Source organism: Oncorhynchus masou, chromosome 1, assembly GCF_036934945.1.
Source record: "Oncorhynchus masou masou isolate Uvic2021 chromosome 1, UVic_Omas_1.1, whole genome shotgun sequence".
NCBI lineage: Eukaryota > Metazoa > Chordata > Actinopteri > Salmoniformes > Salmonidae > Oncorhynchus > Oncorhynchus masou.
The window spans coordinates 54076966-54093281 of NC_088212.1; the positions used below are offsets into that span (position 1 = coordinate 54076966).

Sequence of the window (16316 nt, forward strand, 5' to 3'; positions counted from 1 at the left end):
CTGGCAGAGGCGTAGGAGCCTGACGATCCGGTTGAGGTGTGCCAGCCTGATGAACCCACTGGAAAGTGGGAGCCTGGTTAGCCGGCTGAGGCGTAGACGCCTGGCGAGCCGGCTTTGGTGTAAAACCCTGGTCATCCGGCTGAGGCCTGACGTGGGATGAGCGCTTCCCAAAGCCAAACTGGGCAAGAAAACCTCTCGAGCCAGCTAGGGCGTGGAAGCTCGACGAGCTGGCTTAGACACCCATGGTTTCATCAGCCCAGCAGAGGAGTTGATGATGTCATTCATAATTGTTGATGATGTCACTCTCCTCAACATTGTACTTCCTGAGCCCTCGGTCACAGCGGGTCAAAGTAGGTCCCCACATGTCAGAGATACACACCACCAACACAGGCTCTCCTCAGGGATGTGTTTTGTCCCCACTCCTGTACATCTTGCACTCTAATATTTGTACTAGTTCCCATCCAGACACCTCGTTAAGTTCGCTGATGACACTGCCTTGATCAGCCTGTTGTATGATGACAAGGAAAACCATGGCCCGGTCCTAAATGACTTTGTAGAGTGGTGTGATGATTCACACTTGGTCCTCAATATCAACAAGACCAAAGAGATGTGCATAGACTTCAGGACGCGTACAGCACCTACCTCTGCAACATCTATCAGAGGTCAGAACATAGAGATTTTAGGGGAATACAAATATCTGGGTGTCCTCTTGGACAATAAGCTTCAGTGGAGTAAATGTACAAACCTGATTTACAAAAAGAGTCAACAGCAATTGTACTTTCTCGAAAAGTTGTGATCTTTTAATGTTAACTATACTATACTGACTCGGTTTTGCAAATCTTTCATTGAGAGTATTTTAACTTTTAGTTTTTTGTTGTTGTTGGTTTGTCAATGCCAATGTCAGCCAGGGAAATATGCTGAGAAGGATTATCACCACAGCAAGCAAGGTACTTGGAGTCAAACAGACAGGCTTGGATGAGATCTTTAAGGTCAGGGCCCTCCACAAGGCTCACAAGCCACCCCCTGTATCCTGACTTTGAACTACTCCCCTCTGGGCACAGGTATAGGAAAAACAGAACTCGACAATAATTTGTGCCAGGTGTGATAAGTTAAGTACATGTGCTCTTGGATAGCACAACATTTTTGCTCCAGGGACTGAGACATTTCTCACCATTGAACTGCCCAATACAACAGCCGGAGAAGGGGATGGAGAAGTCCGCCCAATTCTACCCCTCACACATTTCATGGAACCTTTCACATGCCCACGAGAAGCAGGATAGCGTATGCCCACAGCTCCCGGTAGTAGGTCCAGACCTGCCACAGCAGGAAGAGCCCCGTCAGATCCAGAGAGAGGGAAAGGAGACAAACTCGATGACGAGGCCGCTGTTGGAGTCAGCGCAGATGGAGTCAGCACAGCTGTCACAGATACAGGCAGATCCAGCAATGAAGGTAGAGGTAGATCAGGCACCAGGGCGGCAAAGCTATTCTTCATCTTGATCTGCTCCAGACCTCTCGCAGACACTCTAATCCATTTAGATGCATGCCGCTGCCTTCGGTTTGCACAACTTGTGACACGGGACCAGCACTATTGGAACAAAACCTCTTGATGTTCTCCATCTACTCCACCACAAGATGGAGGAGGAGAAGCAGATGGAGACGACTTTCTTGGTAGGAAAGTTCCTTGGCACAGGCCATTCGGAGAGGGTCAGACTACAAGCTTGAGCAGCGTCCAGTCACAGGAGTTGAGAACGAGAGTTCCAATTTCCAGTTGTCACAATAAGTTCAGGCAGAATTGAAATTGGCTTGCTGAGGATAGCCACTTCATTCCTGTGCATAGTAGGAGGGTGCGCGCCTCAGTGCACATAGAAATAGGCTACGTGGCCTGCGCTCCACGCTTTGGAGTCAGAACATTGAATAAGAGAGGATATTTTTTTATGTATGCATGAGTTGAAATATCATTAATAATCATTAAGTCTGAGTAAGAAGAATGTAGGAATGTAGCAATAAATATAGAAATTGCCTTTTACGTTGTAGAACCAGTTTATTGGTTTCCAATTGGGTAATTGTATGGTCCTGGGGGCCAAGTGCTTATAAAATGCAGACCTACCTGTTTGAGCTCCTGTTAGACAGATTCAATGTGGTTTCTCAAGGTGAGGCTGGACAGTCTTGCCCTCGACCTGTAATGTCTGCTTCCAACTCACACTCTCAAACACGTAGATCCCCTGAATGCATCTCAAGTTCCATCCCACTTTACAGCTTACACTCTCAAACACATACTGTAGATCCCCTGAACACAGCTCACTCTCCAGATCCCAATCGCCTGAATTCTGATCACCTGTTCACACACCTGTATGTCATTATCACACCTATTTAGTTCAGTTCTTTGCACCCCATCATTGTGAGGTATTGTTTGTTTTGTGACACACTTCTAGTCGGAGCGCTGGTTTTCCCGCAATTGAATCCGCCTGTGTATGATAGTTTTTTTCCTGCCTCACTAATGACGCCTTCTGCCTATTCCCTGCCTATACTTTAGCTGGATTGGATTTCCTGCTATCAACATATTGCCTGATCTCCCAGACGACATTACTAGCCTTTACCCTGCCTGAACTGTTGCCTTTTTGAACCTCCATGTATGAACATCTGCCTGCCCCTGGACCCAGCTACCTGCTTCCTCCTGTGGTTTTTTACAATAAACACCTGATGTGCCCTGCGCTTCAAACCAGCTTTCTGTCTCCCATCCTTTTATATACACTACAAGTGTCCATTCAGATGGGACAGGTTAACCTGTTGAAACTCCCCATCCCGGATCCGGGATCGTGACTAAAGCCTCAGGCTCATTAGCATAACGCAACGTTAACGATTTCTGAAAATCGCAAATAAAATGAAAATAATGCGTCTGCTCTCAAGCTTAGCCTTTTCTTAACAACACTGTCATCTCAGATTTTCAAAATATGCTTTTGAACCATAGAAATTGACTAATTTGTGTAAGAGTATGCAAAGCTAGCATAGCATTTTGAGTAGCATTTAGCACGCAACATTTTCACAAAAACCAGATAACCAAATAAATAAAATCATTTATCTTTGAAGAGCTTTGGATGTTTTCAATGAGGAGACTCTCAGTTACATACCAAATGCACAGTTTTTCCTGAAAGCGTCTGTGTGTAGGACAAATCGCTCCGTTTTCTACATCGCATCTGGCTACCGAAACGAACCGAAAATTCAGTCACCTACAACGTCAAACTTTTCCGAATTAACTACATAATATCGCTGGCAAACGTTGTTTGGAATCAATCCTCAAGGTGTTTTTTCACATATCTCTTCATTGATATATCGTTCGTGGAAGCTTGCTTTCCTCTCTGAATCCCATGGAAAAATACTGGCAGCTGACTTTTGCGCACCAATTTCGCGCAGGACACCGGGCGGACACCTGGTAAATGTGGTCTCTTATGGTCAATCTTCCAATGATCTGCCTACAAATACGTCACAATGCTGCAGACACCTTGGGGAAACGACAGAAAGGGCAGACTTACTCCTCTCGCATTCACAGCCATATAAGGAGACAATGGAAAACAGAGCCTCAAAAATCCTGCTCATTTCCTGGATGCCGTCTCATCTTGGTTTTGCCTGAAGCTCACGTTCTAGGGCACGCACAGAAAATATCTTGGTAGTTCTGGACACGTCAGAGTGTTTTCTTTCGAAAGCTATCAATTATATGCATAGTCGAGCATCTTTTTGTGACAAAATATCTTGTTTAAAACGGGAACGTTTTTCATCCAAAAATGAAATAGCGCCCCCATAGCATCAAGAGGTTAAGCCTGATACAAAGGCTATATGTTTTGGGCTATTGCCTGTGAATATTTGGTAAATCTACTAGTATATTTTCAATGATATGGAGCTTTCATCATTGGATCACAAAGACCTGTATAGAAATCTACACGGAGTACATCAACCTTCCTTGCCTTATTGCTGCAAGGTTCATATGTTACAATGATATTGAACAAAAATATAAATGCAAGATGCAACCATTTCAATTATTTTACTGAGTTACAGTTTATAAACTTAGCAAAAAAAGAAACGTTCTCTAACTGTCAACTGCATTTATTTTCAGCAAACTTAACATGTGTAAATATTTGTATGAACATAAGATGCCAGTTCTTGCTGTGAGAGGTTACCCCACTCTTCTACCAAGACACCTGCAAGTTCCCGGACATTTCTGGGTGGAACGACCCTAGCCCTCACCCTCCGATCCAACAGGTCCCAGACATGCTCAATGGAATTTTAGATCGGGGCTCTTCACTGGCCATGGCAGAACATTGACATTCCTGTCTGGCAGGAAATCACGCACAGAACGAACAGAATGGCTGGTGGCATTGTCATGCTGGAGGGTCATGTCAGGATGAGCCTGCAGGTTGGGTACCACATGAGGGAGAAGGATGTCTTCCCTGTATCCCACAGAGTTGAGATTGCCTGCAATGACAACAAGCTCAGTCTGATGATGCTGTGACACACCGCCCCAGACAATGACAGACCCTCCACCTCCAAATCAATCCCGCTCCAGAGCACAGATTTCGGTGTAACGCTTATTCCTTCAACGATAAACGCGAATCCGACCATCACCCCTGGTGAGACAAAATCACGACTCATCAGTAAAGACGTTGTTGCCGGTGATGTCTGGTGAGGACCTGCCTTACAACAGGCCTACAAGCCCTCAGTCCAGCCTCTCTCAGCCTATTTCGGACAGTCTGAGCACTGATGAAGGGATTGTGCAATCCTGGTGTAACTCGGGCAGTTGTTGTTGCCATTCTTTACCTGTCCCGCAGGTGTGATGTTCGGATGTACCGATCCTGTGCTGGTGTTGTTTCACGTGGTCTGCCATTGGTAGGACAATCGGCTGTCCGTCCTGTCCCCCTGTAGCGCTGTCTTAGGCGTCTCACAGTACTGACATTGCAATTTATTGCCCTGGCCACATCTGCAGTCCTCATGCCTCTTTGCAGCATTCCTAATGCACGTTCACGCAGATGAACAGGGACCCTGGGCATCTTCCTTTTGGTGTTTTTCAGAGTCAGTAGAAAGGCCTCTTTAGTGTCCTAAGTTTTCATAACTGTGATGCAGTGCCTTAGACCACTGTGCAACTTGGGAGACCCTCCGCACGTGGAATCAATCATTCTGTTCTTGACGCCAAATTGTTGTGGAAAAATTCTCATACACGGACACTCAGTCAATCTCAAATGAATCATATTTTATTAACAGCGCGCTGGAGAAGTTCCAACCAACTCAATGCACCATAGTACACATGTCAATCAGGAGCTCTCCTCGGGCAGTCCCAACAGTTGTCTTTTATACGGCTATACACAGACAAGTTATATTTGTATGATTTAGCATAATTAATTAATCAATACCGTTTTGTTTCATTCATGTGACTGACCAATACTGTTTCATAACGTGACAGACCAACACCTCACGAGGCTTCTCCTCTCTAAACTGAGATATCTTTTGCTTGTTCTTTAAACAACATTTGGGTGTACTGCCAAATTTCATCTACTGATAGGTGTGAATTTTACAGTCCGCCACTTGCATGAACACAGAAATTGGTTTATAGAACAGTATATAAATAGCACAAACATTAAAATTCCCATTACACAGCTTTGCACACTCTCAGCATTTTCCTAATCTGCTTCATAAGTTAGTCACCTGGAATGTATTACAATTAACAGGTGTACCTTGTTAAAAGTTCATGCGTTTGAGACAATCAGTTGTGTTGTGACAACGTAGGGGTGATATGCATAAAATAAAATAACCCTATTTAGTAAAAGACCAAGTCCATATTATGGCAAGAAGAGAAAAGAAATTCCATCATTACATTATTGAGACATGAAGGTCAGTCAATACGGACAATTTCAAGAACTTTGAAAGTTTCTTCAAGTGCAGTTGCTAAAACCATCAAGTGCTATGATGAAACTGGCTCTCATGAGGACCGCCACAGGAAAGGAAGACCACAGTTACCTCTGCTGCAGAGGATAAATTAGAGTTAACTGCACCTCAGATTGTTGTCCAAATTAATGCTTCACAGAGTTCAGGTAACAGACACATCTGCAAAGAAACCACTACTAAAGGACACCAATAAGAAGAAGAGACTTGCTTGGGCCAAGAAACACTAGCAATGGACATTTGACCAGTGGAAATCTGTCCTTTGGTCTGATGAGTCCAAATTTGAGATTTTTGGTTCTAACCGCCATGTCTTTGTGAGACGCAGAGTAGGTGAACAGATGATCTCTGCATGTGTGGTTCCCACCGTGAAGCATTGAGGAGGTGGTGTGATGGTGTGGGGATGCTTTTCCGGTGACACTGTCTGTAATTTATTTCGAATTCAAGGCCATTTAACTAGCTTGGATACCACAGCATTCTGCAGCAATACGCCATCCCATCTGGTTTGGGCTTAGTGGGACTATCATTGTTTTTCAACAGGACAATGACCCAAAACATACCTCCAGGCTGGGTAAGGGCTATTTGACCAAGAAGGAGAGTGATGGAGTGCTGCATCAGATGAACTGGCCTCTTATAAGCTTTCGGGTTAGAGTCCCACTCCTTTGAAAGCGGCAGCAGATGTTGCATGTAATCCATGGCTTCTGTTTGGGGTATATACAGTATATATATCTATTTATTTTACTAGGCAAATCAGTTAAGAACAAATTCTTATTTTCAATGACGGCCTAGGAACAGTGGGTTAACTGCCTGTTCAGGGGCAGAACAACAGATTTTGTACCTTGTCAGCTCGGGATTTGAACTTGCAACCTTTCGGTTACTAGTCCAATGCTCTAACCACTAGGCTACACTAAACATCTATTGTATCTTTATCTTGAATAACTGGCCCATATTCAGACAATCCCGCTGATTGAATCAGAAACCCTGTCTTTGATGTCTGTAAATGCAGAATAATAACACTCCCCAGTAATGCTAGTTCATTTGCTCGGACTTAATTGTTTAAGGGTAACACGATTTCTCACACAGGAGGGAGCAATGGTTGCTATGGAAACAGTTGAAGAGTAACATGGGTCATTCATTCGATGGTGATGATGGGTTTTGAAGTTTATCTCCTCCATCTCCTCTTCGGAGCATACCTTTAATGGTATATAATGTATGGGCTTTTAAGATTAACATGTAGTAAAATTAAATACAAATTAGCACCTCACAGTAAAGGCTATAGTTATATACTGTTGAAAAAGCGTATTCACGAGAAACGTCCTACACTGTATGTTGGCTATTGTGTTTAAATAAATATACTCATTTTGTGCAATGTATCTCCCAACGGGTACAAACTTTTTAAATAATGTCATTGTGACATATTTTATACTCTCTCTTGGACAGACTATCTAACATAACTGGTATCGTAATGGTATCGTACGGCCCTACATGAAGAATGAGGACGGAATGATTGGATCCAGACATTGAAACAGATTTCAGCAATATTCAAAAATATGAATTTATAAGATTGATTCAATATTTTGAACTTAAAATAAAATGTATTGTTTTGTTCACGTTTCTCACAAGATATGAAAATAATGCATTGGTGATTCATATTTCCTGCAACTTTCTAAAGAAGCAACGACATGGGATGCCCCTTTCTGTGGGTTGCGCACATTGTCTATCACTGTAGCCAGTTAGCGATACTGATGATAACGGTGTGATAATAATAGTTCTATATGTTTTACGGCCTCTGCATTATAATACACCATGACTGATCCTATATCTCTCAGCCTCTCTAGCCTCTCTCTATACCTGGCATCCACCAAATGCTGCACTTTGTCCCCCCCCACAATTACAGCACGTAACCTTCACATTTCTTCCACATTCACCGTAATCATGTGCACCTCCACACTTTGCACATATTTTCTTTCCTTTACACTGAGCAGCTACGTCCATTATTTGGCATTTAAAACACTGCAGTGCATATGGGACTAATTCTCTAACATTGAAACTAAGGAATCCTATCTGTGCTTTTCCAGGCAAGACTTTCTCAAACCTCAGCATCACTGATAAGCTTTCACTTCTTTAACCCTCTTTCCTACTGATCAACCTTTTGGCCTCAATCATTCTGCCTCCCTTCACATTTTCTTTGATATCATCCTTGGAGATAGATATTGGGACCCCAGTGATGACTCCCCTCAATCTACCATAAGCACCAGGGACATGGCTTTTAATCTTCTTCCCTTTAAGCTTTTCCATTTTCAGAATCTTCTCTTGCTGAGCCTGGCTACCACACAATATTAACAATATACCATTTCCAATGAACCAAGCTCATTTCACTTCACCTACCTCTTTCTTTACAGCATTATTTAGTCGGATAGGATGTAAGTGAGGCCCTGTGGTCTCATCAAACACTATCACCACTTTCCACTCCAACACATCATTACTCTTGCTTCCTACCTTGGCCCTCTTTATGCTTTCTTTACTAGATGCTCTACTGCTTTCTGTATCATGATCTCTCTTCTTCCTATGTCTTTCCACTACCAACCATTCCGGTCAATCTGGTCGTTGGGCAGTTGATTACACTTAATTAATTTTCTGCCGCTATCATTCAAATGAAACGTCCCGCAGCAGCTTTTCGGCATCTAAAAAGTAGGATTAGTTGAAGAAAGTCAGTTGGAATCGGCTCTTTGGCTGATAATCGTGACGTACATTCCATGCGACAATCTGTTCATGCAAAAAATATAAAATATCAACGTTTAGAAAGTGTTTTCAGATTCAAAAAAGTTTGGACATGCATTCATTCAAGGGTTTTTCCATATTTTTGGTACTGTATTTTAGATTCTTTAAAGTAGCCACCCTTTGCCTTGATGACAGCTTTGAACACTCTTGGCATTCTCTCAACCAGCTTCACCTGGAATGCTTTACCAACAGTCTTGAAGGAGTTCTCACATATGCTGAGCACTTATTGGCTGTTTTTCATTCACTCTGCAAACCATCTCAATTGTGTTGAGGTTGAGTGATTGCGGAGGCCAGATCATCTGATGCAGCACTCCATCACTCTCCTTCTTGGTCAAATAGCCCCTACATAGCCTGGAGGTGTGTTGGGTGATTGTCTTATTGAAAAACAAATGATAGTCCCACTAAGTGCAAACCAGCTGCAGAATGCTTTGGTAGCCATGCTGATAATTAAGAGTGCCTTGAATTCTAAATAAATCACTGACAGTGTCACCAGCAAAGCACCATCACACCTCCTCCTCCATGCTTCACGGTGGGAATACCACATGCGGAGATCATCCGTTCACCTACTCTGCTTCTCACAATGACATGGCAGTTGGAACCAAAAATCTCAAATTCGGACTCATCAGACCAAAGGACAGATTTCCACTGGTCTAATGTCCATTGCTCGTGTTTCTTGGTCCAAGCAAGTCTCTTATTATTATTGGTGTCCTTTAGTGGTGGGTTCTTTGCAGAAATTTGACCATGAAGGCCTGATTCACGCAGTCTCCTCTGAACAGTTAATGTTGAGATGTGTCTGTTACTTGAACTCTGTGAAGCATTTATTTGGGCTGCAAACGGAGGCACATCTTAACTCTAACTAACTTATCCTCTGCAGCAGAGGTAACTCTGGGTCTTCCTTTCCTGTGCCGGTCCACATGAAATACAGTTTCGTCATAGCACTTGATGGTTTTTGCCACTGCACTTGAAGAAACTTTAAAAGTTCTTGACATTTTCTGGATTGACTGACCTTTGTTTTACCAAATTGGGCTATCTTTTGTATACCACCCCTACCTTGTCACAACACAACTGAAAGGGTCAAATGCATTAAGAAGGAAAGAAATTCCACAAATTAACTTTTAACAAGGCACACCTGTTAATTGAAATGCATTTCTGGTAACTACCTCATGATGCTGGTTGAGAGAATGCCAAGAGTGTGCAAAGCTGCAGAGGTTTTGCTAATGTCTGTGTTGCAACCAGATAACCAAAAGATGATATCTTTCCCAAGATGTCTTGATAGCAAAAAAAATGCATCTATACCTGGTTGTAATGTAATGGACCAGTTGGTTGTAATCTGGTCAGACAGAAAACCAGTTTAGGGAATGAAGGATACCTAGTCAGTTGTACAACTGAATGCATTCAACTGAAATGTGTCTTCCACATTTAACCCAACCCCTCTGAATAAGAGAGGTGCGGGGGGCTGCCATAATCGGCATCCATGTCTTCGACTCCCCAAGAACAGTGGGTTAACTGTCTCGCTCAGGGGCAGGATGACAGATTTTTACCTTGTCAGTTTGGGGATTCAATCCAGCAAACTTTCAGTTACTGGCACAATGCTCTAACCTTTAGACCACCTGCCGCCCCTTTTACCAGACATAATTAAGACATCACATGTCAAATGTTGCCCGCTGGCCTTGTGAATGAATGAACCTGGATTAGGCAGGTTCTGGTTCGGATGAGTCCCTTCATGAATAGATGCCTGCCACAAATGAAAATGCAGACAGATTTGGATGCATGTGAATGGTTGTTGTATTGCCCAGCAATGAGGTTGGTGATCTCTTAGAGGTGGCAGTTGCCTGGGTACAGAGTACATGTGTTGATTTAATGGTGGCTCTAAAACATTGAGGTCTGTCTGTTTCTCTGGAACAGCTCCTGAACATTAAATTGGGAACAGGATCATCACATGACTACGGAAGTGTTCAGTCACACGGCTTACATCCCAAATGGCACTCTCTTTCCTATTTAGTGCACTTCCTGTGGGCCCTGGTCAAAAGTAGTGTGTTATATAGGGAATAGGGTTCCATTTAGGATGCAGACACACGCTCTGAGGGTTTACAACTTAATTAATTCACGTCATATTTGAGTTAATCTCCCTTCGTTTGATCAACGGCCCATTGAATCCACGGCCATATACATTATTATTCTGTGTGTCGCATGCCAGGACTGTTTGGGATAGCTATCACGAGCTGCTCTCAGTTTTTCGGCAAACTGAGAATTGGGAGAGGGATAAATCCAGCTTCCCAGAATGGAGCCTCACTTGGCATTCTACATAGCGAGTTGGTTGTATCCTCACTGGGCATAAATATGGATGGGGCCTGGCTGGGCTGATGTGTGTGTGTGCGAGTTGGAACCCTGTGTGTGTATGTGTGCGTGTGTGTGTACATATGTGCATTTGCATGTGTGGTGGACTCTGGAGATTAGAAACGGGAAAATGGTGGTTGTTTCAAGGGGCCAGTGTACAGAAGTTTTTGAGGAAACAGAAATGTCACGGCTGGCTGGCTACGGTTCCCTGGGTGCTGGCTGTGGCCTCCTGGCTCTTAATTTAGCGCGGCTGATCAGAGCCGGAGTGCAGGGGGTAAGGAGATGTTTGGGCCTGGGTCATTACGCCCCATTGAAGGTTTATGGTGCCGCTCCTCCCTGTGTGTGCAATGCTGGACAGGTTTAGAGACAGACGGCTTTAGAGACACACTCCCATACTCCTCCTCTCATTCTCCTCTGGGTGCTGACTCTCTCTTCTGCTTTGCCTTTGCACCACTCCTGCTGTCCTTTTAAATGTTTTTCTTCGAATTTTCTTGTTCTTCAGACAGACAGCAGACTCTTCTTGTCAGTTCTCTTCAGACCATTTGTTTTCTTTGGTTCTGTTCTCTTTGGTTCTCTTTTCTCCTGTTTTTTTTCTCTACTTTCCTTTTCTCCTGTCAGCCGAACCTTGAATGTTTTTTAGATGATTATTTTGCAATACGCATTATTATCTGGCTTGTTTTCCTCTTGATGTTTGTATTAAATACTTTTTTCACTTGTTTTAAATCAGTCATTATGATAACAAACAGCTCCAAGTTGCCCATTACCCTATTGCCTTCACAAAAATATTGCATACAGTTGAATGTACACTACAGGTAAAAGAACATCTAGAACATCTACTCATTCAAGTATTTTCTTTATTTTGACTATATTATACATTGTAGAATAATAGTGAAGACATCAAAACTATGAAATAACATATGGAATCATGTAGTAACCAAAAAAGTGTTAAACAATTCAAAATATATTTTATATTTGAGATTCTTCAAATAGCTACCCTTTGCCTTGATGACAGCTTTGCACACTCTTGGCATTCTCTCAACCAGCTTCACCTGGAATGCTTTTCCAACAGTCTTGAAGGAGTTCCCACATATGCTGAGCACTTGTTGGCTGCATTTCCTTCACTCTGCGGTCCGACTCATCCCAAACCATTTCAATTGGGTTGAGGTCGGGGATTGTGGAGGCCAGGTCATCTGATGCAGCACTCCATCACTCTCCTTCTTGGTAAAATAGTATTTACACAGCCTGGAGGTGTGTTGGGTCATTGTCCTGTTTAAAAACAAATGAAAGTCCCACTTTGCTCAAACCAGATGGGATCGCGTATCGCTGCAGAATGCTTTGGTGGCCATGCTGGTTAAGTGTGCCTTGAATTCTAAATAAATTAGATGGTGTCACCAGAAAAGCACACCCTAACCACAACACCACCTCCTCCATGCTTTACGGTGGGAAATACACATGCAGAGATCATCTGTTCACCCACACCACGTCTCACAAAGACACGGCGGTTGGAACCAATAATCTCCCATTTGGATTCCAGACCAAAGGACAGATTTCCACCAGTCTAATGTCCATTGCTTGTGTTTCTTGGCCCAAGCAAGTCTCTTCTTATTATTGGTGTCCTTCTATTAGTGGTTTCTTTGCAGATATTCAACCATGATGGGCTGATTCACACATTCTCCTCTGAACAGTTGATATTGAGATGTGTTACTTGAACTCTGTGAAGCATTTATTTGGACTGCAATTTCTGAGGCTTGTAATTCTTATGAACTCTGCAGCAAAGGTAACTCTGGGTCTTCCTTTCCTGTGGCGGTCCTCATGAGAGCCAGTTTCATAATAGCGCTTGATGGTTTTTGCGACTGCACTTGCAGAAACTTCCAAAGTTCTTGAAATGTTCCATATTGACTGACCTGCATGTCTTGAAGTAATGATGGACTGTCATTTATCTTTGCTTATTTGAGTTGTTCATGCCATAACATGGACTTGGTCTTATACCACATAGGGTTACCTTCTGTATACCCCCCCTACCTTGTCACAACCAAACTAATTGGCTGAAACACATTAAGAAGGAAAGAAAATCCATAAATTAACTTTTAAGAAGGTACTTGAATGCATTCCAGGTGACTACCTCATGAAGCTGGTTGAGAGAATGCCAAGAGTGTGCAAAGCTGTCATCAAGGCAAAGGGTGGCTATTTGAAGAATCTCATATATAAAATATATTTCGATTTGTTTAATGCTTTTTTGGTTACTACATGATTCCATATGTGTTATTTCATAGTTATTTCATAGTCAACGTACACAATAGAAAAAGAAAAACCCTTTAATGAGAAGGTGTTTTAAAACTTTTGACGGGTAGGGGTATGCATGTTGAATATTAACACACCACATTCCCTCATTGCATAACCTCATGACCCCAAGCTAAATCTTTCTCCATATTTCTCAGGGGCTATAAGCGCTTCAGTGATCTCTGAACTCTGTCTGTAACCTTCGCCCTCTCCTCCGTTGCAGTTACTTTGAGCTGGAGAGCAGTGGGCTGAGGGAGGAGATCCGCTACCACTACCGCTACAAAGGCAAGCCTCGCTCAGAGTCCTTCCCCTACCGACTAGCCGATGGCCAGTGGCACAAGATAGCCCTTTCCATCAGCGCTACACACCTATTGCTGCATGTCGACTGCAACAGGTAAAATACACACACAGGCGTAAACACATGTATGCGTATGCATGCACACACACCTATTGGTTAACATACAATCTAGCCATCTCCATTAGTGCTACAAGTACACTCCGTACTACCTACATGTACAAGCAGTAATACAGACTGAAAGTCAGGTAATGGAAGCATCAGCTTGAACCAGCTTGTACCTTATATGACTGGCATACTCATGTCACCTTTAGCGTAAAATGGCGTCTTTGCTGGCAGGATGTTACCAGAGGTGAAACCCCTGATACTGCTGTGAACTAACACTGTAGAAACTCACAGGTGGATGCACAAACACCTACACACGTACACTAATGCACTTGTGCACATGTAGTAGGTCACGCACACACGCACACATATGTATACGCACAAGCACCACAGCTTCCACAACACACGCAAACACACACATACACACACACACTCAAGGCAGTTAACCCACTGTTCACTGGGCGGCGAAGACGTGGATGTCGATTAAGGCAGCCCCCCACATCTTTCTGATTCAGAGGGGTCTGGTTAAATGCGGAAGACACATTTCAGTTGAAGGCATTCAGAGTTACAACTGACTAGGTGTCCCCCTTTACCTTTCACTCACACACACACACTCACACACACACACACACACACTCACACAGGGGCATGTTGAGAGGCTGTGATATTTCCAGCTGTCTCCCATTGCCACGTCCCCTTTGAGCATTCAGCGAGTGTCACAAGTTTCCCCGAGAAGTGACACCACTGATAAGCTCTGTGAGCTCATCATGGTAAATATTTGTAAACACCTATTGATGCTCTGGTGACAGGCTGCAGACAGTATGGGGTAAGAGAGGCAAGCTGTAGACTGTAGGGTTCTGTATTTGTGTCACATCTACATACTTATGCACATGTGCACATGCATGAGCACCCCCCCCCCCAAGTTGTCAGATTTAAATATATATATATTCATATATTTCAATGTTGGACATAAAACACCAGGAAATGAGCTCCAAGTGATTTTAATTGAAAAAAAATGTTTTCCAAAGTATTCCCACACATAATAGAGAGGTTTGAAATTTTTATGTTTTAGTCAAACATTATATCTGTTTGGGCTTTTTGCAATCAATTTGCAGTCTACAATTAATTTGTAATTATGAACTCCGAGACTTGAATGCTGATTGGCTGACAGCTGTGGTATATCACGGGTATGACAAAACATTTATTTTTAAAATGGCGCTGAAGAGGATGGCTGACGTTTTACGACATCTTACCGTAAGGTGCTACAGATGTTAATGCGTACGGCGCAGTACATCACTGGGGCCAAGCTTCCTGCAATCCAGGACCTATATAAAAGGTAGTGGCAGAGGAAATCCCATAACATGGTCAGAGACTCCAGTCACACAAGTCAGAGACTGTTTTTTCTGCTCCTGCACGGTAAGAGGTACCGAAGCGCCAAGTCTAGTACCAAAAGGCTCCTTAACAGCTTCTTCCCCCAAGCCATAAGACTGCTGAACAATTCATCAAATGGCCAACTGACTATTACATTGAACCCCCCCATCTCCATTTGTTTTGTACACTGCTGCTACTCACTGTTTATTATCTATGCATAGTCACTTCACCCCTACCTACATGTACAAATGACCTATAACATGTATCCCTGCACACTGACTCGGGATCAGTACCCCCTGTATATGGCCTCGTTATTGTTATGTTGTGTTACTGTTTATTCTTTTTTACTTTAGTTTATTTGGTGAATAAAATTAACTGCAATGTTGGTTTTAAGGGCTTGTAAGTAAGCATTTCACGGTATGGTCTACGCTTGTTGTATTCGGCGCATGTGACAAATAAAGTTTGATTTGATTCTAATTATATTGGTAACCAGTTCATAATAACAATAAGGCACCTCAGGGGTTTGTGGTATATGGCCAGTACACCACGGCTATTGGCTGTATCCAGACACTCCGCGTTGCCCTGAATGCCAAGTGTCACATGTGGAGGAAACCTGGCACCATCCCTACGCTGAGGCATGGTGGAGGAAGTATCATGCTGTGAGGATATTTTTCAGCTGCAGGGACTGGGAGACTAGTCAGGATTGAGGGAAAGATGAGCAGAGCAAAGTTTTTTATTTCATTTAACATCTATTTAACTCAGCAAGTCAGTTAAGAACAAATTATTATTTACAATGATGGCCTACTCCGGCCAAACCCAGACGACGCTGGGCCAATTGTGCACCGCTTTATGGGACTCTCAATCACGGCCGGATGTGATGCAGCCTGGATTCGATCCAGGTCTTAAAAATGAGGATATTCTGGGAGAGAGAGAAAGAGACAGAGAGAGAGAGAATTCTAAAGTCTTAAAAATGAGGACATTCTGGGAGAGAGAGAGATAATGAGAGAGAGAGAGCATGGGAGAAAGTGAGAGAGCAAGGGAGAGACAGAGACAGAGTTGGGTAGAGCAACAGCAATTGTACTGTAGTGTGTCTGATAAACGCCTCTTGCATTGAGATGCAGTGTCTTCGACCACTGCACCACTCGGGAGCCCAAGTACAGAGAGATGCTTGATGTAAACCTGCTCCAGAGCGCTCAGGACCTCAGACTGGGGCTAAGGTTCA

General features: G+C 43.2%; 1 protein-coding gene across 1 annotated transcript in view; it reads left to right on the forward strand.

The window, feature by feature from the left end:
- Window positions 1–16316, forward strand: part of LOC135537762 (protein kinase C-binding protein NELL1-like) — a 168897-nt gene that overhangs the window by 20142 nt on the left and 132439 nt on the right. The window contains exon 4 of the mRNA XM_064964065.1: window positions 13547–13717. Within this exon, the coding sequence (XP_064820137.1) occupies window positions 13547–13717 (171 nt within the window). The remainder of the gene's footprint in view (window positions 1–13546; window positions 13718–16316) is intronic.